Raw genomic sequence first — 27,427 nt, forward strand, 5'->3', positions numbered from 1 at the left:
ATTAGGACCAACTGAGTCATTCTGGCAGTAAGATGGGCAGTAAAATATTGAGTATTCTTCATAACTTACAATCTATGAATTCAATAGGCTGGGTGGCATACAGCACCTTGCACAATTACTATGTGGACTATAAAGACAGCCCTTAAGGATTTGCACTTAGAGCGCAGTGAAACCAACCACTAGCAGGGAAAATATATGGATCTCCTGGAAACGAGTAGTTTTTAAATAGCTGCCTATGTGGGTGAATTTATAATGTTATCTTTGACTATTACATACACCAGCTTTTCTTGTTAATAATATGGTTAATAATGAGTGATGGGACTTTCTAACTCCTTTCCCATATTTGAGGAATGTGGCTGCTGTAGTTTACCCCGGTAAAACTGTTGCATTGCTTTTGAGAGCATTGCCTGGCAAGCGTTCTCGCTGTTTGTCTTGCTAGGAAAATCCTACCTTTGAAGGCTTTGGCTTGCAGGGTAACAGGAACCGAGTGGGAAGAATCCTTATCCCAGTGACTGCCTCTAAGAGGATTGACTTGATTCCAATATTCTGTTACTAAGCACATTACCTCGTAGCTATCTTAGCTCAAAGGAGACCCTGCTTACCAACCCCACCCTAATGCTGAGAGACCTGTAGCTCTACTCTTCCAGCATTGGAACTATTGAAAGGCCCATGTATAGAACATAAAACTGTCCTTTGAAGAGTCGTCTCTTTTGAGACATCCTGTTTCCTTGTTTTGGGTGGAACCAGTGTGTTTATGTCATAATGAACATGGTTATGGACTTTAGCAGATTTAGTGGCTTTGCAACTGATTCAACAGTACCAATAGCAATTATCGCCTGCTGCCTCAATCTCACCTTTAATTGGGTCCAAAGTACACAATGGTGCAAATCAATAAAATCTAAATTTGTTTTAACCAAGAAATGTAGGTTTCATCCTAAATCCCTGCACTGCCCATCTAAAACATTGTATGAATCCTCCCTTTTGTCTTAAAAAAGTGTTTTCAGTACTATGTCATAGTCAGTTGCATTTCTACAGTCCTTCTTTCAGTCATGTTTGCCCCCATTGGAGTAAGTTGTGCATGTTTGCACAATGTGAATACAATGGTACAGTCTAGTCTAGTCGCCAAGACTTATTTGCCTGTGGATCGGCATCTTTTGTTTACAGACCAGAATTACTGCTTTGAAAAATTAGTAAATTATAGTTTACTAGGCAATCACCAATGAATGAGGTTGCTAAATCCTGGTATTTAATATCGTGGTCCGTAGATTGTTCAGCCATCTAGGCACAAGTAGATGTTACTGCCTGTGTCATTCGATGCTCACTTTGCAGAAACTCCAGCTGTGCAGTTAGAGTTTGCCTTTGCCTCCCTGCTTCAGGTTACAGATTAGTGAGTGATTATTTATGATGACCAGGTGTCTTGTCAGATTTCAAAAAGGAACACAATTATTCCCATAGTAAAATCATCACTCATCCTTATTTATATTTTCTGGTCCATCATTGTTTATTATTATTATGCTTATAAGGATTGACTTCATGTACTTTAAAATACACGATTCTTTGTACTTGGCTCCAAATAGCCTAGCAAACCAAAGCCCCAATAGGTAGGGTCGTTCTAGCTTGATAAGCAGCAGCATGCTTTCTAGTGCTCTGCAATGACAAACTGTTTAAAGTCTCTGCAATGTTTTTAGCTGCTTAAAATCAGGTAGTACCTACCCTCAGTGATTACAGTGGTGTCCCCACTTCTGATTCTTGCCAACTTGCACCTGCATTCTTTAGAATTAGGTAAGCACAGTGTATCCCTCTGGGGAAAGACTGCACACTTCATAATCGGACAGATGAAAGCATGCATAAGTGGAACTGATTTGGAGACTTTAAGCATAGTGATAGGTGCCCACCTGTGTCAGATAAGTCAGTTGATCAAAAAAATGCATGAATGTCGGAGTATGCCAAATAATTTTACTGTGCTCTATTGAACTATAGCAAAGAAATACAGTATGTTCCCTTTGCCCTGACTGAGATTACTAATGCAAGTGCTCAGTAAACATAGAAACCTTATTATTAAGCATAAACATTTTTTTCAGGACAGAAGCAGGCCATTATGTCTGTGTCAATGTTGCTTGCAATACCATGTGCACAGACATGTAACTTCTTAGCTTTGGACGTGTGGGAAGAAGGGAAATAATAACTCTGTTAAACATTACTTATTTTGATGCAAACATTTTAAAAGATTTGGAAAAACTTTAGCTATACCTTGGGAAGAATTAATTTTTTTCTTGGAAGATTTGATGCTCTAGGAGAGATTCTTTTACTTTGGATGTCTCTTCAGTTAAAAGCAAAGGTGCTTTTCTGTACACCCAGCTTCCCATTTTGTTAACATTTTCATTCAGAGATGCACAACTTGCCTTTGGCAACATCAACCACTAATGGGTTTTCAAATTATAGTTGTACATCACCAAAGGCGGAATTTTATGCTGCTGTTAGTTTGATTTGTGAAGCTTTAGTGAGAGAGCTTTAGTTTCTGTGTTATCTAATTTGTACTGAATAAAAGCAAATGCAATCGGCTCTATTTTACACAGAAGATGTCTGTGTACAACTTGTGATTTAGGCTGGAGTGCAGCCTGCTGGTATGAATGTAAGCTTTGGTAATGAATGTTGACAGACTGTTTGAGGATATTGCTGCCAAACATGATCCAGTCCTTGACTGCTTCATGCATACTTCCTTACAAGGGTCGATGGATAGTTAGTTATAAGGAGTAGAAACCTTGTCTGTCTTTGCTGATTCCCAGTTGGGAACACTGAAGCCTCACACTGAATTTGCTACTGCTTTGGTTGAGATATCTAACTTCAGCCCAGAAACTGGAAAACGTTTTGATATTGTGCAAAATGTGGATTTTATTAACTTTAAAAAGGTGGGGGGGAGGGTTCAGTGACCTCACTGGAATTCGAAACTAGGTCTTGTAGATTCAAGAATGAAAATGAAACAATTTCGAAGAATTTACATCAAAGAAGTGAAGTAGGAAGCAACAACAACAAATTACATTTATAGAGTCCCTTTCATGTTGGGAGGACGTCCCAAAACGCCGAATAGTCAGGTGTCGGGGTTCGAGCATGGGGAGGGGTGGTGGAGGAGTGAGGGAAGGCAGAGAGGTGGGAGGGCGACCAAAGGCACGATCGAAGAGAAGAGTCTTGAGACCGCCCTTGAAGGAGGTAAGGGAGGAAGCGAGGCGAAGGGACCGTGGGATGGAGTTCCAGAGTGTGGGGGCAGAGAGACTGAAAGCCCGGCCACTGATGGTAGGGCGGGTCGGGCGGGGGACATGGAGCAGACCGGAGCCCGCTGAACGGAGAGAGCGGGCAGGTTGGTAGGGAATCAGCAAGTCAAAGAGGTAGAAGGGTGCAAGGCCATGGATGGCCTTGAAAGTGAGGACGAGGATCTTGAACTTGATCCTCTGGGGGAAGGGAAGCCAATGGAGTCGGACGAGCAAAGATGGAAACTACAGAAAAATAATGACAGACATGCCTTGCATTTGATAAAGTACATTATACAGGCATCTCAAAGCCTTGCTCAAATTAGCTACTGTGATGTGACTAGCTGTAAGCGAATCTGGTGCCAGAAATTTTATCTGGAGAATTGTTGGACCAGACACCAGTGGAAACTCCTTTCTCACTACTGTTAGTCTGTTATAAGTGGAGTGTAATGGGAGAAGGTTCAGTGATTTTCAAAGAAGGCTCAGATTAGTGCAATGAAATTAAATGGTTGGTGCTCGATTGCAGAGAAGATACAGTGAGTGACATTCTGTTCGTGGCTAAGAGTTCAGAATAAAGCTGGCCAGTACCCAGCTGTAGAAAATGCCAATCCTTCAGTAATGGAGGAACACGCTCATTCACCTGATCTGAGTAAAAAGCTATGACTTTTGGTTCAGTAAGTATTTCATTACAGTACTGTAAATCATTTGAGAACTTTTTTTCCCAGTAGTTCTTGAGATGTTGCACAGGTCTGTAATTTTGTGGTATTTATCTACACTGAGTAGCAAATGAGAACATTGCCTCTCTGTTTTTTGGGAGCAAGTTACCTCTTGACCACAGAAATTGTGAGGCTAATGGAAGGAGAGTGAGAAGAAAGAACAGTAAGGATTTATAACAAGATTTAAAAAAAGAAAATGGATTTATAGATATGCTATGTGAGCAGTAATTTGGGGTGTAGCACTGAATAAGTGACTCATTCAATGTGAACTGAATTGTGAGAATATTCTGAAAGAGAATTACAATGTTCAGGGTGGCTATCTCCCCATCAGTGGGGATTCTGAGAATTCCTCTTAAAAGGAAAATTGATTCCTTATTGATGCATGCAGTTAGAGTTGGGTAGACAGTGGAGTTATTGTTGGGTACATCGGTGCCAAATTATCTCCATATTCCATATGTATTTGGGGGGGTGGTTGTGGATTGCTCACTTATAAGTTGAAACTGGATATTCTTGCAAATGGGGATTCCATCTAGTATTGAGTGTGTTTCAGGTTTAGATGCTGAAGATTGGCTTTGGCTGGTAACCTAAAGGGGTATGAAGGCTAAGCTAAGAGGCATAGCCTGGGAGGCAAACTCAAGGGCAAATCAGTTGAGAACAAATGGCCATCCTTAAAAACAAATATGCACTGTACACGGGACAAGGGCAAAATAAATTTAAAAAAAGCAAAATGGATCAATAGGAAAGATAAAAGGGTTGATTTATAAAGCTTGTAGGGGAAAGGAGAGGATGACCATTGGGCTGAATACAAGAATGTAGAAAAAGAGATTAGGGGAACTAAGAGAGAATGGGAAAGGGACATTGGAGCAAATGTAAGATATAACTTGCTTCCTGGAGGGTTTTTTTAAACCAGGGAGAACACTGCCAGCAAATATTGTTTAAGCTCCAGAACTTTAACGTAAGTGAAGTTGAGATTCTGGTTAGGCTCACAAGATTGAGGGAGGCAAGTAAACAAAGACAATTTGGGGGAGGCGTTGAGCCCACAACCTTCCGACCAAGAGGGGAGAGTGCTGTGAACTGAACCAGGCTGATACCTGCAGCGGACAGTTTGGTACCTGTATCATGGGATACTGGAATTCCAGCTCTAAAAATCTTTTGCTGAAATAACCTGTCACTATGCGTTTAAATTTAGAGTTTGTAACTTTGCTTCCTGAGAGACTTATAAAACCCAAACCAGTTTAACACTGTCCTGTGCAATTACAGGACACAGCATTTTATTTATATTAAAAGCTAGTGTTGGCTAGATGTATTCAATGTTTACAGTCCTGCCCAGTCATTGTAGCTTGGATTTCTCACTGCATGTTAATATTATTTTAGGACAATTTTGCCACATCAAGCACATTTGCACTAACTGTCTTGTATACCTACTTCAATGGGCAAGGTATTTTAAAGCAAATACAACGGGACGTAGCATGTATCAGAACCAAGAGTCTTACTTTTCTTCCCTTGTCCCACACTTCTTATAATGAGCAAATTATTTTGCACTTCTGGCCTGTGTGTTCATAAACTTCCGGTATAGTTGTACCTCACACATGAATTCAATCCGTTACATGCCTTGCTCCAGAAGACTCAACATGGGCTCAGTCCAAGTAAGCTAAGCACATGTGAAGAGTTCCACTAACCAGTGTGGGACACCATTTAATTTTTATTGTTATTAAAGAGCCGTAAGTGCCTGCTCCACATCCTCCGACCCACCCGCCCCACCATTGGCGGGAGAGCCTTCAGCCACTCTGCCCCCAACCTCTGGAATTCCATCCCCCAGTCACTCCGCCTCACCCCCTCCTTAGCCTCCTTCAAGTCCCGCCTCAAAACCCTCCTCTTCGAGCATCCCAGCTTTAGTTGTATTGAGACTGTAGAACAATATTACTTGGGTTTAGAGTTGTAAAGGGCAATCTCAGGACAGATTCCAGGAAGTTTTTCTTTATGCCGAGGGTAATCAACAACTGGAATAGGTAAAGGCCAGGAACACTGGCCTTCTTTTAGAAAGCAGTTTGATGCTGTGATGGGGGATGGTAGAGTGGGTGTTCTGGAGGGATGAAATCAGATGGGCTAAGGACTTTCTTCATTCAAATTGATTTTGTGTGGTGTTGTACGTTACCTTAAGTCGCGTTATTAATGGTGAGTTCGAATTTATGCCTATATAGGGAATACATTTGAACAAAAAACAAAGGGTAATTAGAATTTTTTTTACAAAAAAAAGGTGGTGTTTGAATCTTCCCTGAAATTCTGAATGCCTACATAGAAATTATTCAGGTATTTTCTAAGTCACGACTTACATTGCTTCTTCTAACTAAAACGTGTTAGCTTCGAACCTGGTGGCAGCTATTTAACATACTGGATCTTGTCTAAGGAGACAGCACTGTAACTCATGGGAAATTACCATAGATAGCTATGTTCTGTATGACGTATGCTTTACAAAGTGTTTTAATCGAAGAGGGAGATAACTAGCTTCACAGGAAACAAACCTATGCCCAAGGAAGAATCCGTTTTAAATCATGTTTAAGCTTGGAACAGTTTGCAAAACATTTTAGTGAGGTCAAAACTAAGGTAGGGCACTTAAAGTAATGCCAGATGGGTGGTACTTGGAGAAGTACTTGCATATACAGTGCTTCTAATGGGAAGGAACTTGAATCTGGTCTTAATGTGTTTGTGACAGAAGATGTACTTGGTGTTTTGGTTATGTTTTCAGTTGTACCAAATATTTATAAATATATATTTTTTAAAAATATATATTTGTGTCTTGTGCAATCATATTGCTAACTTCTTCTTGGTGTCTTTTTTAACTTCCTAAATCTTATAAAGGAGTTCCTCTTTCCCATACGTTAACCTGTGCTGATTGATGTATTTCTGGCACTTTCAGGTATCTGAATATTTAACTGAGTTTAGCTGCATTTGCCTGCATTTGGTTTCTTGTGCTGGATTTTGCTTCCAGTTGGGACCGAGCTAAATTAAATGCTGGTGGGTATAACTCACATAAGACATATCAGTGGGGTCCATAACATTTAATACGACTTGCGTGCAAAGTCCCAGTTGAAGGCAAACTTGTATAAATTATATAAACTCCAATGTAATCAATAATCTGCACTGTGTATGCGTAATTCAATGCAGCCGGTTAGTGCACCTGCCGTACTCTGTCATTGCAGCTGGTAAATTCAAATGTGGTGATGGATCAAGACTACATTTCCTCTGATTCAGTGCATCTTGACCCATTATCGCATGTGCACTTACTGACAAGCGTTGGAGTCGTATTAAATTATGGGAAATGAAGTTCTCCAGCGCATGAACTGACAGATCAAGACTGTTTCCCACAATTCAATTCAGCCGAGAATTGCGGGCGAAATGGAGGATAGATAGGGGAGCTAGTTACGAGTTAGGATATGATAGATTTCTTTGCGCTTAGTCATATTTAAGTGGTTTTGATAGGAAACTGAATGGGACTCAGGTGAATGTACCTGAGTATACGATTTATAAAGAAAGATTATGTAAGTTTTACTGTAGCAAATTAGCCAGCAGCTTACCAATCCTGCGATCAATGTTAGTTGCCATCGCGAAGGGTCTGTGGTGATTAGAATACTTTGGAATATACACCACAGAAAGAGGCCATTCGGCCCAACTGGTCTATGCCAGTGTTTATGCTCCACATGAGCCTCCTCCTGCCCTTCCTCAACTAAGCCTTCAAGCACAACCTTTTATTCCTTTCTCCCTCATGTAACTCTCTAGCTTTCCCTTAAATACATCTATACTATTTGCCTCAACAATTCCTTGTGATAGCACGTTCTACATTCTCACTGCTCTCTGTGTAAAGAAATTTCTTCTAACTTCCCGATGGAGTTAGACTCCCACATGGAGTCCTGTAGCTCAGTGGTTAGAGCACTCACCTTGCAAGCGAGACACCTGGGTTCAATTCCAGGCAGAGGGCGAAACCTTGGGCAAGTTTCCTTACTCCACACACCTAAAAATAATCCCTCCCAAAAACAATAATAAATTGGTCATTTTCAATCCACGACTGTTTGTGGGACATTGCTGTGCGCAATTGGCTGCCGTGTTTCGCCCACAAATATATGGTCAATTCACTTTACAATCTATTCTGTGAAGCGCTTTGAGATGTCGAGAAGACGTGAAAAGCTCTACATCAAATGCAAGGATTATTATTTATTATTATTCATTTGATATCTTTGTGACTATTTTATATTGATGACCCCTGGTTTTGGTCTCCCCCACAAGTGGAAACATCTTCCTTCTGTCTATCCTATCAAAACCTTTCATCATTTTAAAGACATCTATCAGGTCACTCCTTACTCTCTTTTCAAGAGAAAAGAATCCAAATATGTTTAGCCTTTCCTGATGGGTATAACCTCTCAGTTCTGGGATCATCTCTGTGTATCTCCTTTGCACCGTCTCCAGTGCCTCTACATCCCTTCTATAATGTGGGGACCAGAACTGCACACAGTATTCTAAGTGTGGTCTAACCAAAGTTTTATAGAGGTTTACCATAACTTCCTGCTTTTCATTTCTATCTTTCTAGAAATGAACCTCAAGGCCTGGTTTGCTTTTTTTACGGCCTTATTAACCTGCGTTGCTACTTTTAGTGAATTGTGTATGTGTACCCCTAGGTCCCTTTGCTCCTCTGCCCCATTTAGCTTTTTATTTTCTATGATGTATATGACTTCCTTAATAATAATAATAATAATAATAATAATCCTTGCATTTGATATAGCGCTTTTCACGTCGGGAGGACGTCCCAAAGCGCTTCACAGAATATACTGTAAAGTGAATTGACTGTATATTTGTGGGCGAACGCGGCAGCCAATTGCGCACAGCAATGTCCCACAAATAGTCGTAGATTGAAAATGACCAATTTATTATTGTTTTGGGTTTTTTTGGAGGGATTATTATTAGGCGTGTGGAGTAAGGAAACTTGCCCAAGGTTTCGCCCTGCCTGGAATTGAACTCAGGTCTCTCGCTTGCAAAGCGAGTGCTCTAACCACTGAGCTACAGGACTCCATTTCCTTATACCTTCTACCACAATGTACCACTTCACACTTTTCTACATTGAAATGCATTTCCATTTAAATGCCCATTCAGCAAGTTTATTAATGTCTCTAGCTTAATTTCTTGCAGTCCTCCTCTGTATTAACTACTCCCCCCAATTTCGTGTCGTCAGCAAATTTTGAAATTGTACTGCTGATTCCCGAATCCAAATCATTAATGTATATTGTGAACAACAGTGATCCCAATACCGATTCTTATGGAACACCACTACCCACCCCCTGCCAGTCTAAGTAGCTACCCTTTACCCCTACTCTCTGTTTCCTGTTTTGTAGCCAGCTTGCTATCCATTCTGCTATTTTTTCCCTGACTACATGCTCTGACCTTAGTCATTATCGAACGCCTTTTGGAAATCTAAATATATTACATCTACCGCATTACCGTTGTCTATTCTTTCTGTTACCCCTTCAAAGAATTCAGTGATGTTGGTTAAGCGTGATCTTCCTTTTTGAAATCCGTGCTGACTTCTTCATTATGTTTTCCGTTTCTAGATGTTTTTCTATTACCTTCTTCAGTAAGGATTCCATTATCTTTCCTACCACCGATGTTAAGCTGACAGGTCTATAGTTCCCTGGGCTTGTTCTATCTCCCTTTTTAAATATAGGTATAACATTAATTATCCTCCAGTCCTCTGGCACTACCCCATTTTCTAATGAGTTATTATATATGTGTAATAGTGCCTCTTCCCTCAATTCTTTTAATATACGTGGTTGCAATCCATCTGGAGTTTTATCCTCTCTGAGTTTCGTTAGTTTATCGATTATATCTCCCCCTTTGTATCTTAAATGTATTTATATTATTTTTGCTCTCTTTTACTGTCATGTCCACCTGATCCATCTCCCTGGTGAATACTGAGACAAAGTAATTATTAAATATTTCTGCCATTTCGCTGTCGCGGCCTGTGAGCTTATCTGGTCCATCCCTTAGTGGCCCTATTCCTCTTTTGATTTTTAAATTGATTACTTCATTTGTTTGGAATTGGTGACATCTCATGATGTGTGTGTGTAAATATTATATGGGTAAAGGATCTAATCTAAACTGCAGTGATTTCAAATGAGATTCCTTAATTATATAATCCAGATGTACCACATCCAGTTTGTGGGGTTACATTCTGATGGCGCTCAAGTCTGAGGGACTCTCCCTCAGATTCCTTAATAAAGAAATCCCACTGGTAATCACTGTGTTTTAGACTACTTTTAGGCTGTTTTTCGTATCTATTTTGTGTAGAGCATTAGTGAGATTGTGAAACACACTGCCAGAAGTGGTGGTTGAAGTAGGTAGAATAGATGTATTGAGAGGAAGTTAGATATACACATGGGAGTAAGAAGTGTGGGAGGGTGTACGAAGTGGGTCATGTGGAGTATAAGCACCAGCACAGACTGGATGGGCCGAATGGCTGTCTTCATGCGGTATAGTGTTAAGTAAATCTAAGCAAATATCAACTTGCATGTGAAAATGCTTCATTTTTGTTTTGGCTTTTTCTTTTCAGGAGGTTCTGAATAGGAATATTACCAGCAGCAGGCGGACTGTCGAAAAGCTGCAAGGTGAGGACAAAGTGAAATATTGCCAACGCTTGAAAACAAAAATCAAATTTGAAAATACTGGCAACAACAAATTACATTTGTATGGTGCCTTTCACATCAGGAGACATCCCAAGGGGTTGGAAAAAGGGAAGTGTTGTTTGAATCCCAAACAGCATGTGCTTTATGCATTTTCTGACTTTACTGCAAGGGGAAGCTCTTTCTGTGCAAATGGACTGACCTGAGATTACCAAGGAGGTATAGACATCCTCCAGGAGATAGGGGAGAGGAGAGGTAAGCAGAGTTTCTTTTGGCCTTGGCTGGATTTCTTTTGCAGTATGTGGCAATGGAATATCAGAATCGAGTCTGTGGAGGGCTGTGTAGTCTGGTTCCTGAGCCAAGGCCCTGCATCAAGTACTCAAAGGCACTGCTGATGACAGACCAACCAAACTCGCTCATTGCCAAGACTTGGAGGCCAGACTGAGGGCAGGGATTCTTCCCACTTAGCTTCTATTACCCCTGCAAGGCAAAACACTAGTTGAGGAGGGTGGTCCTAGCTCACAATAATGATAATACTAATCCTTGCATTTCATATAGCACCTTATCACATGTTGAGGTGTCTTAAATGGTTCACAGAATATATTATATTATAATATAAAAAATATGCACAAGCAGCAGGAAGCTTGTTAGACAGTGTACTCAATGGCAAGCTGTACTGTTTTAGTTGATCAAGTCCAGAAATGCCTTGGCCAACCCTCTGGGGTCCTTAAGCTTTGGCTCTTGCCATACTGTGCATAATATTTGGGTAAACCGTGTGCGAGAAAGGAGTGCACATTCCCTGTAAAATTTTTGCCTACGTCCAGATGTAGGGAACATTTCCAAATGTATGTGGAACACTCCCTGGGTTGGATACCAATAAGCATGGTGATGGGGTTTCCATGTGATTTAGACACCCTGCTGACCCAAAACAAAATGACCTATGGACAGAAGTCCAACAATGCGATTGGGGTTGCTCGGTGTGTGTAATTATTCACTTAAGCCTTAAACAAATAGTTGGAACATTATTTAGGATCTTTCCTGCTTAAATGTGACCAGCCTGTGTTTTATGTATACATTCTGCCAAAAAAATTACATAAATTCAATTTATTAAATTAGACTTAACCATTAAAATGGAACAGCATGACTGAAGGGCTAGTACTTGAACACTGAAAGCTCCTTTGTCCCTGATAATAACTTTAGTACGGTGCAGGAATTAAAATCAACTAAAATGTTTTTTATTACTTAATGGTTGGCATTCCCTCAATAAATTTCCAGTTAAATTAAAAATAAAATTATTGACTTATTTGGCCTCTAATCTATCGCTAAACATGCTGGGAATGATTGTTATTGCATTCCTATAAGCCAAGTGTCAAGTGGGGCCAGACGCTCTTTGATGCTCTTTTCCACTTGTCACAAATAGCTTGAATATTTGGTTACAGAGCAAAATATCGTCATTGTTTGTAGTTTTATTTGGCAAGTTGGAGACTTAAACGCATTTGAACACTAAAACCCTAAATATTCTCACAGACATAGCCATTGTCTTTTTTTAAAAAAAATAGGATTGTGCAGAATTTTAGAAAGTTCTTGAATTCATCCTTAATTTAATTAAATTTGGAGGCTGCTTTCTCATAGTTCTTAAAGAACATCAGTTGTCATTCTACCTGGCACTACAAGTACAGTAATAGTTGTTGGGCAGTGATTTAAATGTTGATATGGTAGCCTTGGGAACAGGTAGCAAGAATAGTTGGAAGGGTTTAACCCTACCCTAACATGACTATAATAGGACTTTTCGGAAATGCCTAAACCTGCCATTTTGTCTTGTGTTTGGATGTTAGATTATGGACTGACTGTTTATGGTCTGAGTTCTGGGTACAGCATTTGGAGGTGTTAGTACAGCATGTGCCTACTCCTTTGTTCACTGCCTCCACTCTGGCAACCCTGCCTTCTTAATATCCCCTATAAGCTCTGCCCCACCATCAGCAGGCAAGTTCTCAGTCACTTTGTCCCCGCTCTCTGAAATCCCTCTGCTTTGCCTCTCTCTCACTCCTTTCAGCCCTCAACCACAATCTATCTTTTTGACTACCTTTGGTCTACCTCCCTTCCAGATCAGATTCTCAATGGAACTTTGTAAAGTGCTTTTGAGACCTTCTCCAGTGTCTCCTATGCGTGAGGCTGTAGAATTGCAAATTGTTGTTGCTATAGTACTCGTTATTGGTTTAAAAGACAAGGGTTGCAATTATCAGAAATATGGCCTGTGCTCAGCTGGTGTCCTGGCCTTTGTATTAAAGGTTAATCTTTTTTCTTGTTGGAAAGGGAGAGAGAGAGAAAGAAATGGGATATGATCATCTTTTATTTAAAAATCTATGGCTACGCCACAGCCAGTGTTTAATCCAAACAAGCAGAGCAAGTTCAAAATTGCCTGCAAACTGTATTCTGTATAGGGAATTAATAGTAAATGGAAATGGGACCTTTTTTGGCTGTTTGTGATATTTTCTCTTTCTCTTTTCTACCCACCCCTATCCCCTCCTCAGATCAATTTCAGGCTTTGCAGAAGGAGTACAGCCAATTAGATCAGAAACTCCAGGAGCTGCAGAAGAAACTCACCTATGATGTGTAAGTCTGTGCACCCGTTGCGCTGCTGGTAAATCACCAAGTCCTTTCAGCCTATTTTACTATGATCCATATTTGTTTCTTCAGTCCAGTGACGTATCTCGTACCTTCTCTGGTATTTTAAGAGAAGCCTAAGATATTTTCTGGTTAAGAAGAGAATCTTAATCGTCCCTTAAGTTTCATTAAAAATGCTGCTGAAGGAGGGTATAGAGGCTTCTTTCAGAATCACTCACCTACCTATGTAATACTGAAACAAAGATGAAAAAGCTCTATCTTGTCAGAGATGGCCTAATTTTCCTCGATAATTCTCGTTGTATTGACTGTTTAAAATAATCTGCATAAAATATTACTAATGATATTGAGGTGCAGTTCATTTGAGTTTTGTGTTTGATGGTGTTATGGGCATGTTTGAAGTGCTCAATTGATTCTTGTATGTAATCTGTTGCATTGTTCTCTGTAAAGTTGCAGTTACTGGCTCTCAAAAATTCTTTCCCTTCTCTGCATTAAGAATTGGTAATTTTGTAAGAGCTGTGTGAGGTATATATTTGGTTTAGATATTTTTAAGTTTTGTCTCCTTCCAACTCACCACAGAAGTACTTGAATTCTACAGTTTGTTCTGGTGTTGACCACAGTAACTTGTATTTGTACAGTGGTTTTTACACAGAATAACAACTCAAAGCAATTTACAGAGATGTTACAGACCAACGTAAATGCCTCATGTTGCCCTTCCAAAGTCAAAGCTGGCAAATGGCACTGATTGGAATGTGTAGCTGTTCTGATGCAGATAACTGAACAAATTGCCAAAGTAATTCTCAGTAAAAACAAATTTGTGACCCACAGGTCTTGTTGATGTCTGTTGTTGATGTTTGTCTGTTTAGAACTCAGTGCAGTAATCAGATCCGTGATCAGAAGGAGCTGTATGAAGAGCAGATTAAGGAGTTGAATCAGAAGCTTGCTCAGACTGCAAAGATCCCGTCAGACAGCAAGTCACCTGAAGAAGCTGATCAGAACAAGATATCAGTAAGCACACCAGTCAGTTTTGCCCATCTTGAACTATCAAACACCTGAATTAGACACCGATTTATTGTGGGGTCTATGATTTTTTAAAATGGATGAAATTATGTGAAATAATCAGCCACTCTATGTTAAATTGATTTCCATTCAGCCTCCATTTCCTCTGTGTTGCTTGGCGCTGCAGTAAGTCCAGTTTCATCCTGTAAACCAATCTTGCTAAAGTTGTTCACACTGTTAAAGCGCTCTGGGATGCTACCTTGCGTGAGGGGCCCTATATAAATGCAACTTGTTGATTTTGTTGTTTTATTATATTTATTAAAAAAAGGCTGCAATGATATTTGTGTGTTGTGGAGGGGTTGGGCGGGGAGAGAGAATTCTGTATGGAGGGAGAGAGGTTTAATAGAATTATACAGCACAGAAGGAGGCCATTCAGCCCATCGTGTCTACGCTAGCTGTTTGAAAAGAGCTATCCAATTTCAATCCCACTCCGCCGCGCTCTCCCCATAGCCTGCAAACTTGTCCTCCCCAAATAATTATCAACTTCTCTCTTAAAAGTTATCGAGTCGACTTCCACCACCCTTTCAGGTAATGCATTCCAAATCCGAACTCGCTATGTGAAAAAAATTCTCCTCACCCCCCCTCTGTTTCTTTTAACAACTATTTTAAATCAACAAATCCACCAGCCAGTGGAAATAGTTTCTCCTTGTTCACTCTATCGAATCCCTTCATAATTTTGAAAATTTCTATTAACCTTCTCTGCTCCAAGGAGAATAATCCTAGCTTCTCTAGCCTCTCCTGATAACTGAAGTCCCTCATTCCTGGTACCATCCTGGTAAATCTCCTTTGCACCCTCTCCAATGCCTTGACATCCTTCCTAAATTGTGGTGCCCAATAGTGAAAGTGTATGACAAATATTCTGGGTCATTACCTTTGGGTTCTGAGTGTAACCAGCAGTATTTTCCCCCAGGAATGATTTAATGATGAAGTCCATGATAAATGAGGTTTGGGTTGACTGTAGAGGAGCTGGTTTGATGGTTGGAATGGACTTTGTTTCACACTTTTGTCTGCCTGGAAGTAAGTTGACAGAACAAATTGATTGAAGGCACGAATTAGAGAAACTGGTAGAAATTGACTGAAAGGAAGATATTTTTGAGTTGCTTTTAAAGGTTTTCCCCCAATATTGCTGCAGCACAAATATTGTAAAACAAAGATAGTCAAAAATGAAATGTGTATAACATTTTGAAAACCATAACTGGGTGATTGATGGTTGTGTAACTCTAATAGATGACCCCCAATGAGCAGACGGAACAAAAAACAACAGAAAAGCTAAAGGAAACCGTAAAGCCATCATTAAAGTCTCAAGAACAAACCAAGGAACAAGCAAACCCAGGAGAAGTTCAAAATAAAAATGAATTGGAAGGGAAGACCAAATCTGCAAAAGAAGTTGAAACTAATCAGATCATGGAAGACACGGGTAAGAATTCTAGAATAAGAAATGATGAACTCCATGACCTCCTGACAGTATTGAGGCTTAAATGGACTCACTGCCCATTGTAGTGCTAGGCCACACAGGTCCCAGTGATAGGTGATGATGAGGGACAATAGAAAATTGGGGAAATATTTGGTCAAAATTGCGGGGGGAAATGACAAACTTTTGTGGAAAATTGTGGGTTGTTGATTGGTGCTGTTGAGAGGTACATTTTACTGTCAACCTACATGTTTTCACTTTATTGATAAAGACTAAACATGAAGAAATAACACAGTAGATTGTTGCAAAAAATAAATATTAATGCTTTCTTTAACAAAAACTGGGTGCCTACTCTGGGGGTGGGGGGGGAGGGGTGAGAAATGGTCCATTTCCACCCCACACTACATTTGAAGGTCAGTTTCCTGACTGTGGGGCTCCAGGAGGTCACCACTTCCTGCCTCTCAGGGCCTGTCACCCCCCCACACACACACACGCACATAAATACTCACAGACAGAGAGAGGCACACGCGCACTCTTGCGGACAGAGAGAGGCGCTCTCGCGGACAGAGAGAGAGAGAGGCGCGCGCTCGCGGACAGAGAGAGAGAGACACGCGCGCTCTCGCGGACAGAGAGAGGCACACGCGCGCTCTCGCGAACAGAGAGAGGCACACGTGCACTCAGACACACTTTTCCACTGGCCCAGTTGATGACTCACATGCGGAACAGCAGTTAAGACAACATTTGCCAATGCTCTGACTGCTATCAATGGACCTCTGTGAAAGGGGAGGAATTTGGACATTGGGTGAGAATAAGATCTGCTTCTCCCTGCCATCCATCCTCCCCATGATTGCACTTCCCTCCTTCTGGAGTACAGGACAGTAGATACTTACTCTGCCTGTATGTAGTACGTACTTCAGTAGACGGTGAAAGGAGTCGAATGCCTTCAGAAGAGAAGCAAATTGGCAGAACATAAACCACCCAACAGTGTTTGTACAAAATAGGCTTGAAATGTGGTTAAATAACCGCAAACTAATTGTTTTGCAGGTGTCCTTGAAGATGCAAATGCAACTAGGGATGACTATGACGAAAAGTCCAGGAGAACTGCAGGTAACAGTATTTGAAGGTTGGATGTGTGTGTAAAAAAAATTACAGTGGAAGTGTCTAATGCCAGTTAACCTCGGAAAGGGGAAGGTTAGCTGTTATGGGAGATGGGAACTGTTCTTTATGGTCTGAAGTGGACCATAAGACTATAAGAAGCTCCACTTCAGACAATAAGAACAGCTCCCATCTCCCATAACAGCTTACCTTCCCCTCCCCCCTCCTCTGTGACAATCAGCACATCATCCTGGGTCCAGGTCACACCTTTTCTCTCTTTGGTCTGCCTCTGTTGCCCTCCTTTGATTTCCATCATTAACACCTCTTTAACACATGTTAAAGTCTGTCCTCCACCCCATTTTCTCCTTTGACTTTCTTGCCCTGCCTCCCCCCTCTCTGTTAGTCCTTAAAACCTCTCCCTCACAGTTCATGGACCTGAAACGTTGACTCACTTTCCTTTCTGCATAGATGCTGCCTGACCTGCTGAGTGTTACCAGCAACTTATGGTATAGTTATGTTTTGTTTGCTTGAGGACACCACCTTTTTTTTGTGTAGCGACATACATCTTTGGGTTAAATGAGTCCGCTTACGCTTGTACTGTTTTAGAAAAGTCAAACTTCAATGCAAATCCAAACCTGTGGAACGATGCTTTAAACTAAAGTGTATAAAATGATGTATATGAGCAGGAGCTAAAGTGTTTGCTCTACAGTATAGTCACGTAGGAACAGGAGAGCATTCAAATCCTTCTAGAATGTTCCACCATTCTATAAGATCAGGTCTGGACACAAATTTGCAGTGGCAAATGGGCTTCACTCAGAGGCCCCACTGTTGTGGCTTTCTGTGTGTGAGTGCATCTGTGTGTTTGTGTGTCTGTTCCTTTTCCTGTGTTTGTGGATGTGCCTGTGTGTGTGTGTCTCTGTTTCTGAGTGTGTGTGTATGTGTCTCTTGAGTGTGTGTGTGTCTCTCTCTCTGTGTGCGTGTGTGTCTCCTCTCTGGCTGTGTGTCTCTCTCTCTCTCTGGGTCTGTGTACCATGCTGAACCCTGAAAGCTCCTGTAACCTCACAAACCCCTCCCAAAAAAAGGTTACCCAGTTCATGTTAAAGAAGTAATTAATATATTTTTTGCAACAGACTAATGTATGTTATTTCCTCATGTTTAGTTTTTATTAATGAAGTGAAAAAATGTAGGTTGGCAGTAAAATAGACCTCAATAGCACCAAACGACTCTGCAATTTTCTACAAAATGTACCGTAAATTTCCCCCGCAAAATCTCACTGCAATTTTTGGGCAAATATTTCCAGACTTTTCTATTGTCCCAACTCATGACACGGAATCATCTGATCCCATTCAAGTGAGTGGTGTCTAAAGTGCAAAGGACTTTAATTTTATTCTGCTCAAGATTCTAAATGCCTGAACATCTCTTGTGGTTTATGCCATTAGCTCTTGTTAACCACATTTATAGCTTTTGTAGATCAGGTTTTATTGGGTGTTTATTCCAGGAAAACTGATTTCCTCAATATCTTAAATATAAATTTCAAGTTTATCCATGAACATTCTTGGGCAATGACAAATGTCTCCTCGCCCCTGCCAGATATGTGTGCATTTTGGTTTGTGCTTGTGGGAACCTGCCCAAAATATTAAACCACATATAAGATTGTTGAGAACTGTCCTGCTGGCTCACTGGGCCTGATCTTCTTTAGAACCCTGATATTGTGATGGGGCTTTATTTTTATGCTGCTTAAAAGTTCAATCAACGTACAGTTTTTGTAGCATTTACAAAAGACAAATCCGATCGTCAGTGGGTGCAGTGTCACTACTGCTGTAGAGGGAATTCAACTGAGAATGGGGACTGACTCACATTGTTAGAGCAAACTCAATGGAGCTTCACTCTTCCAGTATTAAGGATATTTTTGAAGTCATGTATTTTTCAGCACACGAATGAGTGCTGGGTTTTGTAGTTAATGTGCAGTTTTTCACCTCTTGGAGCTGTGCCTGTAACCAGTTTAATGCATAAAGGTGTACTTGACCTTAAGGATTCTAAATAAAATGAAGCTGAGCAGTCTTCGCATAGTTTTTGAATTGTTCACTACAAAAATGAATACAGGCCAGTAATGCAGAACTGCCTACAGTTTGGTATAAATTGGTAGTATTCACATTCTAGGGAGTGTTAATGTGATGCATCTGTTTGGGGTGGGATGTTCTTCTGTAAATTATGTTAAGGCGCATTGTCAAGTAGAGAGATCTTTACTCCATGTGCTTCCGTACTTTGTACCTGACCTAGGAGTGTTTGCCCACTCCCACGTCGGTGTCTTACAGTGGATGCCAAAATATAAATGTTTTATTCCTTCACTCTCAGGACTTGGAAGTAAGTTGCCTACCCTTTAAATGGAATGCCTGAACAAACCACTGTTTTTAGTGAACAACTCAAACTGTTTTTACTAAAATAGTGCCAGGAGTTGATTATAGCAGGAAGTGAGTGCGGAATATCTAATTTTATTTCTTCGCTTCACTGTATTTTTTCAATGTTCTCCACCTTCTTCCTTTACCGTTTGAATTCAGCTTACTTAGCAGAGCTGTGTTCATTGTTACTCCACTGCTGCATGAGTCCCTTTGCCTCGCTTCCTCCCTTGCCTCCTACAAGGCTTGTCTCAAGACCCTCCTTTTCGACTGCGCCTTTGGTCACCCTCCTACCCTAACCTCCCTGCCCCCCACCCCTCCTGATCCCAACCACTAACTAGGTTGTGTCCTAATCCCTGACTGTCCAGCTTCTTGGGTCGTGCTCCCGAAGTGAAAGGTGCTATACAAATGGAATTTGTTGTTGTTTATGGTGAGTTCCCTTCCTCTGAGAGCATTCACCTCACTGGGCACAGATTGCAAGTGAGTGGATGTAATGGTGAGTGAACTAAGATTTAAATGTGGGCCAGCTTCAGATTGCAATAGTAATATTCTCACTCCAGTGAAATGAATTGCTGAGGTGCACAGTATCTCTTTCCTCCTGAATTGGTTGAAGTGAGCCTGATTGTTCTGCAAAATGAGAAATATGAGGGTAGGCTTTAGGTTAAAGGTCAGCTAACATGCTTGCTTCCACAGAAACTTACTCAGATCCAGACTGTAGTTCAGTGAATGTCCTATGGTGTAAAGAGATTTAAATGATTTAAATAACTTCACTGGCTCGCTTAGTATTAAAAAAATGCACACGAGCTCATTGAACCAAAGCTGTCAGGAGAAACGTTAAAAATAGATTTATGCTCTTTATGTTTAATTTACCTCAACTATTTACATATCTGTGATCCAAATTCTTTAAAAAAAAAGACATTTTGGTTTATGTAACAATTTGTGTGTTAATTTAATCTCGCCAGATATGGAAGATCTCACGAACAGATTGATGAATAACTCAGAAAATGGCAAAACTGTGAATCGCAGAGATACAGATGAGGGCAAGCGTGGTTTACTTGACATGGAAAAGTCCATTGTTGAGCCAAGTTATAAAAAGTTGAGTCTAGGAGGAGGTGTGTCTGGTATACAGTTGAGTGAAATATTGTAAAATGGACTTAGGGTGAGGATCAAGAGAATGTAGCGTTGGAGAATGGAGCACGTAAAAATAAGTCAGTAATCCTGTATAGGAAGTGCTTTGGTAACTTGGTAGATAGCTTCATTCTTAGACAGAACATGGCAACTCGGGCTCCAGGTCAGTTGCGTGAAGCACTTTGAGACGTTTTTGAATTGCAACCAGTGGGTGAAAGAATTACAATACAGTATGCATTTATAGAGTTCTTTTCACATTGGGAGGATGTCTCAAAGTGGTTGTTACATGCTGTTCAGATCAGAAAAATATTCAGTGAATGTTCTTTGGTGTATAATTCTAGCCTCATCCAATATTATAATTGGGGTTCCTAGTATTCATTTTGTTTTAATTTATTAAAAACACAAGTCAGCCTGGCTCAGTTGGTAACACTTTGGCCTCTGAGTAAGAAAAAGGGTTGTGGGTTCAAGTCGCACACCGTGGATTGTGAAATCGTAGTCTAAGCCAGTGGTGGCCAACCTCTTTGATTAGCCAACAATTCAGTGTTTCTAGATTAACATTTCTTGATTTATGGCAGAAGTCTATGCTATCTTATTTCTATGATTATTTTGTTGGCCAACCAAAAAGGTTGCATGCTGGAGGAGCTACTTTTTCGGATGACCCATTAAACCAAGGTCCTGTCTGCTTGTTCAGGTGGATGTTAAAGATCCCATAGTACCATTTGAAAAATTAAGAGAGTTTCTCCTGGTGTCCTGGTCTACAATTCCCCAGATAAAATTGGTCATTCACTTTGTGACTGTTTGTGGGACATAGGTGTGTGCAAATTAGCTGCCACATTAACATACAAAATACACAGATTGACTCATTACAGTATATTTTGTGAAGCACTTTTAGACATCCTCCCAAAAATTAAAACTAAAATGCTACATAAATAAAGTAAATCTAGCCCCAGTGGAATTTCTCTCCACTTGTACCTTAATACAACTGGTTGAGCTTGATCTACTTAAATGAAATTTTCAATATTGAAGGCTTTTATATCCTGCAGACCTGGGATATAACTTGTGCACAATATAAAGGATTATGTTGTAAACAACCCCGTGTTATGCAGAAGCGTGTTGTAGTGGTATGTTCACTGTACAAAGATATAGTCCTCAGTTCTTCCACATATTATTTTAACCTATTCTAAATTGATCAACACAGCTCCACAAAAGCACACCATTCTGAATTGTACCTTATTAATTGCTCTGGCTCCTATTTTAGTGTCAGCCCGCACTCTTGGGAGATTTTATATTGTAATTGTCTCCTCCTCCCATCTGCTTGTATAGATATATTTAAAATAGCAAAGAAGCTGACATACAATACAGAAGTGTGGTAGAGTGGGTTGTTAATCTGTTAGTTACACTGTACAAATAGGGGCATGATCTTGTACAAGCACCAGAGCCAATTCCAACAAATTGCAAGGCTGAAATTAATGTCTTGAGAAATTTCTTCTACATTCATGTGTTTGTAGATTTACTGAACTGTTTTCTTCAGGGACTGAAACACCAGAAATAATTGCCTCTTATCTTATAGAATATTATAGTATGAAAATAGGCCATCAGGTGTGCACTACTGTATTTATTTTTCCCTGTGAGCCACCAATCCCAATTTTCCTCTCCTCCACACTCCATAATAGCCTTTAATCTTTTTCATGTTTACCTGATTCTTATTTAAAGTAATTTGTTGGACTTTGTTGCAATAAAGTTGTAGCTGGAATGTGTCTTTAAATGGTTGCTTAAAGTGTCCCACTTCCTTGAAACCCGCAGATAACGCAAACCAAGATCGTGATGAGGGGTTTGTAGATCCTTTGAAGTCGGAAGAAGCTGAAGATTATGATGGAGATGAAGGAAATGTTGCAGAGTTTGAGGCTGACAAAGAAGCGGAACTTGCTGGAGACACACAAGGTATCAATGTAGTGCATTGATTTTTTAAAAAAAAGTTAACAAATGTGTTAATTATTTCTCATTCTTTCACCTTCCGCAACAACTACTTGCATTGTGCCCTCAACACAGCAAAGCTTCTCAGAGCTCTAAGATCTGAGTGCACAGTCACAGAATTGACTTAAAACAGTTGTGCGATTGGAATTAGGAATTTCTCAGGTTGGAAGAAGGCTTTGGTTGGCAACCCCAGGGGTCTGCTTCAGGCTCTTTGTTATTTTTAATACATTTATACAAGCATGTGGGAGGAGGAGAGGAAAATCTCCCAAGTGAGAGGGCCGATGCCAAAATAGGAGCCAGAGCAATTAATAAGGTAAAATTCAATCCGATTCAGAATGCTGTGCTTTTGTGTAGCTGTGTTGATGGATTTAGAAGTGGTTTATAACATGAATAGGTTAAAATAATATGTGCAAGAACTAGGGACTCTTATGTTAATAGAATGTACTACAGTGTACTGATAATGAGGGAGAGATCCAGTAGTCATCTCTTTGGAGTTTCTACCTTTCAGCCTTGCTGCCCTGCTCTCTGGAACTCCATCCCAGAGAGCCTCCATCTTTTCCTTCCCTCCCCTCCCTAAGATTTGTCTATACGATCCACTTTGAGTCACCATCTCATCCTTTTCCTCCCCCACCCACCCCGCACCCAGGCTCCTGGTCAGCTGTGGTGAAGTACCTTTAGTTATTCTAACATGAAAGGTGCTGTGTAAGTGTAAATTGTTGTCTGCAGCTCGTGTACTGTCCCGCACCAGGCTTCGGGACCACATCACTCCCACCCTCGCTCGCCTCCACTGGCTCCCCATCCCCCAGAGGATTGATTTCAAGATCCTCATCCTCACCTACAAGGCCATTCACGGCCTTGCTCCCTCCTACCTCTCCAACCTACTATCCCCCTACCTACCTGCCCGTACCCTCCGTTCCTCCGGCTCCGGTCTGCTCCACGTCCCCCGCCCCAACCGCCCTACCATCGGTGGTCGGGCCTTCAGCCTCTCAGCCCCCAGGCTCTGGAACTCCATCCCCCAGTGCCTTCGCCGCCTCCTCCCTTTCCTCCTTTAAGGCCGGTCTCAAAACCTTTCTCTTTGACCGTGCCTTCAGCTCCCCTCTCGACTCTCTTCCCCCTCCTTGCTCCCTCCCTTCCCTCCCCTCACCCTGACCATTTCCCCCCTCCTCGCTCCCTCCCTTCCCTCCCTCACCCTGACCATTTCCCCCCTCCTCGCTCCCTCCCTTCCCTCCCCTCACCCTGACCATTTCCCCCCTGCTCGGGTCATGACCCAACTGTCCAGCGCCTTGGGACGTCCTCCTGACGTGAAAGGCGCTTTATAAATGGAATCTTGTTGTTGTTGTTGTTGTTGTCGCTAAGTGAAACGTAAACTGGAATTAATTTTTTGACATGCTGCTGACAAGAACCCTGCATTTATTTTAAACTTCCAACAGGCCAGGGGATCAAAGATCTGAAGAAAATTGAACAAGATAAAAATGACCAAAAGCTTAAACAGATACTATGAAGAAAACACACCTTTGATATCCTTTTTACCCCGGTTTAACGCAACATTGGCTGATGTTACAATTTTATACGCTTTAATGAAGTAATAGTGTTGCCCACAAAGGGTCATGACTTTGGGAAAAACTAGAGCTTGTGATAATCACGAGTGAGCTTCCGGTGACTAGGGTTCACGTACTGTAAGTGAAGGGGATTGGAGATTATCCAGCTGGTTGAAAATCTATGTTTGTTTGAAACTCTGATTGAGGTAACAAAGCCTGTATTAAGCATTCGCTTGGGATCAGTCTAAATTATGTGATTTAGATAATAGGCTGAGTGTGTTTCGGTTTATGGCCTAAATTCTGTTGCCATGGCGGGTTTGAATGGTGATCATAACCATCTTTAACATGTCTCCTTAATCCGGGCGCATGTTTGCTTCATACGTGTTAGTGTCATTTTTACAGGTGACGGGTGTTAAATGTAGAATTATTTGTTTTGTCTCTACAAATATTACAGAGAATTGTCTTTTTTCAGATGTTGCGTGCTGTACTTGTTTGAAAAGGTTGTTCAGCACTGAATGGGTTACTAAAGTGGCCAGGTATCACATGAAGATTTTACACGCGTGTAAAGCGGAAAGGCTGCCTGCAGAAATGCAGTGTGCCTTGTAGTGTTTGTTTAAATGGTTTTCCTATGATAGCAAATTTATTGGTGGAATTGTATTTGGAAGTTATGGAAAAAGTCATTAACTTACCAAATATGTTCAGTATGAGAATTGCTTATCACCTGCATTTTAAGTGTGTGGCGGAGGGGAGGAAAGAAAATACATTTTTAAAAAGATTTTAGGCTAAAACTGTTGACCATGCAACAAGAGTTGGAAAGGATATTCTGGTAATCTTGCCTTTGTAAACTACAGTACATTTTGGAATGACAAATGCATTTTTCTGTGAATCCGAGAAATCATAATGTAATTCAACTCTGACCCCCAAAATTTACGCAGGTGGTCTTATTTTCATGCATGCTAAACCTGGGCAGGAGGAGAAATTATAAAACGTTTTTCCTGCATCCTTCTCAAGATCTATGAGCACAGATGTAATAGTTTTAAAAGCAAGCAGATTTGATGTTTCTAGTATGTACAATTTTCAAAAATTCTTACAGCTTTAGCCTGGTAGTTTTTAATGTCCTGATTTTTACATTTTTGGCCACTTTTATTTTTTTCATTCCTTCCTCCCATTACATTTTCTACATCTGAAAAACGTGTGTACTTTTGTCGTAATTTACAGCTGGTGCCTTTGAAGGGGAAAATAAGTTGTGCAATTGATTTAGCTTCATAAATTTATAGAAATGTTTAAGGTGACATTATCAACAATGATGTCCTCCCTGTTGAGCCAATGAATGTGAAGTTACTGCTGTGCTAATGGAAGCTCTTCATTGATCTGGACCTAGGTGGTTGGTATATGTAGCTTTCAAGATTTGGGTGGGCTTGGGACTTTCCATTAGCTATTTGAATTGTTTTCATTTCAGTCGAGAGAGGTGAAATTCATGATCCCCGAGTTGAGCTGGAATTTACAACGCTCAATTCTCCATTACGAGTCACAAAGGAATGGTTTTGTTAGGTTACCTTCAAATGCCCCATGGAATTTATCAAATATGAGCAAACCAGTAGTCAAGATTGTCATTCAAGTTAAAATCTCTGGTTGGCTGACCAATACTTTACGTATCTGGATGTAAAAGTGTTAATGTTTTATTTTAAGTGGTAACTTATTATTGGAATGCAAAATATATGAATTTCCAAATTTGTTCCAAGTACTTGAAATCGTTTTCTCAATTTACTTAATAAAAAAAACTCTTAAGCAAACATTTGTGTCCTTGTTTATGAAATTTCATTCCACTTCAAGATATTTAAAATGTTTTATTATATAAAATCAACGTCTCACAGTTGAATTGAAATCGATTAGATTGATAATTCTGCAATTATCAATTTTCATTTTGTTCACATACAAAGTAGTGTCAATCTGGCTCATTCAGTGGCATTGTCATCATTGGGTCAGAAGGTTGTCGGTTCAAGCCCCAATTTAGGATTAGGTGATCTTAGTCTATAGACAAACATTCTGCTTCAGTATTTGTGGAAAGCTGCATTGCCAGATCGTCCCTTTTTCTATTGAAATGTTAAATTAAGGTCCTCTCTATATCAGTTGGATGTCAAAGATCTCATAATACTACTCGGAAAGAGAAGTAAGTGACCCAGTATCTTGGTCATTCAACTTGTTAGGAATACTTTGCTAAGTGTAAATGGCTGCTGCATTACAACACATTGTATTTATATAGCTTCTTTCACATTGGAAGGACGTCGCAAAGCCCTGAACAGTAAAGGGTTTGCACCCGAGCTGGGGGTTAGAATCAAAAGGGGTGGAGGACAAGCCCTTTATGCTTAGTCTCTACAGTTGATTGTAATTTCCGTTAAGTTAAAAGTTTAACTTTCAAAACTCTGGTTTCATTAATTGTACTCCACATTGGGTAAAATGTGTATGTAGAGAAACCTTCAGTATTTCAGCTCTTCCCCCATTAACTGACCACATGGTGTGCTATTTTGTGCATTGATTCGGGACAGGAAACTGTGTATTTGAATTTGTGTGAAAAGAGTATTCTGCAATACAAAGCAACATGATCAATCCTTACTTAAACTTTGGGCTTTATTAATTGTGGGTGATTATCTGAGGACTTGCACTTGTTTGAGAACATGTCATGGACAATCCAATACCCCATTAACAGAGCCCTTCAGATTTAGTGATGTGTCAGGTTCATTTACTAACAACAGTTTCTGAGCTTACATTTTAAAGACTAATATTAAAAAACTTATAGGGAATGAAGACTTCTCAACTGCTGCCACCCACTGTTAGCATTGAGTACAGGACAGCTGACATTAAAAACTCTTCTATTCCAGAGAAATGTCCTCTACACCAATGTGACTTTCTATTTCCCTACAGACCAAATCAATATGTTTTGATTTATATTATTTTTTCTCTGGTATGTTTGGATCAGATCTTGTTAATACATGAGCCCTTTTTGAAAGCAGGGTGAACAATATGAAATCAGGATTAACTTATTTCGATAAAACTGTGAGGGCTAACTGGGAGATATTACTGAGTTTGCCAAAGTGTGAGGGAATTAAGTTAATAGTTGACATTTGAGATTGCTGAAGTATCTGTTGTTAATGATCATCTCAACTGAGATTTCACCCCTGTCTGGTTTGGTAACTCTTTCAAGGCACTGTTAAGCTTTATTTACTTTTTTTCACAAATATAATATTCTATGATTATAAAATTAAACTATGAAATTGAATGGATTATTGGTTCCTACAATTACATAATTAAGGATACATTGAAAACCATATGGTTTGTACATATCCCAAATTAGACTCCAATAACGCATAGCAATTGAAATTTTTTTTTCAAATAATTTAGCTTTACATGGAAACAGTCAGCAAATCTCTCACATTAAAAGTTGACTGCACAATGTCTAGTCAAATAGTGCTTACACCTTTGCTGTAACAGCTATGGGAATAGGATATTTAGGGTTATCAGCCCACACTGATTCAATGTATAGCAGATGCTCAACTTTTAGTTTGACTGAAGCATAAGTA

At 40.3% G+C, this 27,427-nt stretch overlaps 1 protein-coding gene across 1 annotated transcript in view; it reads left to right on the forward strand.

The window, feature by feature from the left end:
• LOC103188179 (Golgi membrane protein 1) overlaps positions 1 to 25,642 on the forward strand; it is a 29,319-nt gene extending 3,677 nt beyond the window's left edge. The window contains exons 2-8 of the mRNA XM_042333380.1: positions 10,557 to 10,611; positions 13,158 to 13,239; positions 14,115 to 14,256; positions 15,535 to 15,724; positions 16,763 to 16,825; positions 22,141 to 22,278; positions 23,742 to 25,642. Coding sequence (XP_042189314.1) covers positions 10,557 to 10,611; positions 13,158 to 13,239; positions 14,115 to 14,256; positions 15,535 to 15,724; positions 16,763 to 16,825; positions 22,141 to 22,278; positions 23,742 to 23,812 — 741 coding nt within the window. The 3' untranslated portion in view covers positions 23,813 to 25,642. The remainder of the gene's footprint in view (positions 1 to 10,556; positions 10,612 to 13,157; positions 13,240 to 14,114; positions 14,257 to 15,534; positions 15,725 to 16,762; positions 16,826 to 22,140; positions 22,279 to 23,741) is intronic.
• The last annotated feature ends 1,785 nt before the right edge of the window (positions 25,643 to 27,427 follow it).

The sequence above is a fragment of the Callorhinchus milii genome, unplaced genomic scaffold, assembly GCF_018977255.1.
Source record: "Callorhinchus milii isolate IMCB2004 unplaced genomic scaffold, IMCB_Cmil_1.0 Scaffold1, whole genome shotgun sequence".
Taxonomy (NCBI): Eukaryota; Metazoa; Chordata; class Chondrichthyes; order Chimaeriformes; family Callorhinchidae; genus Callorhinchus; species Callorhinchus milii.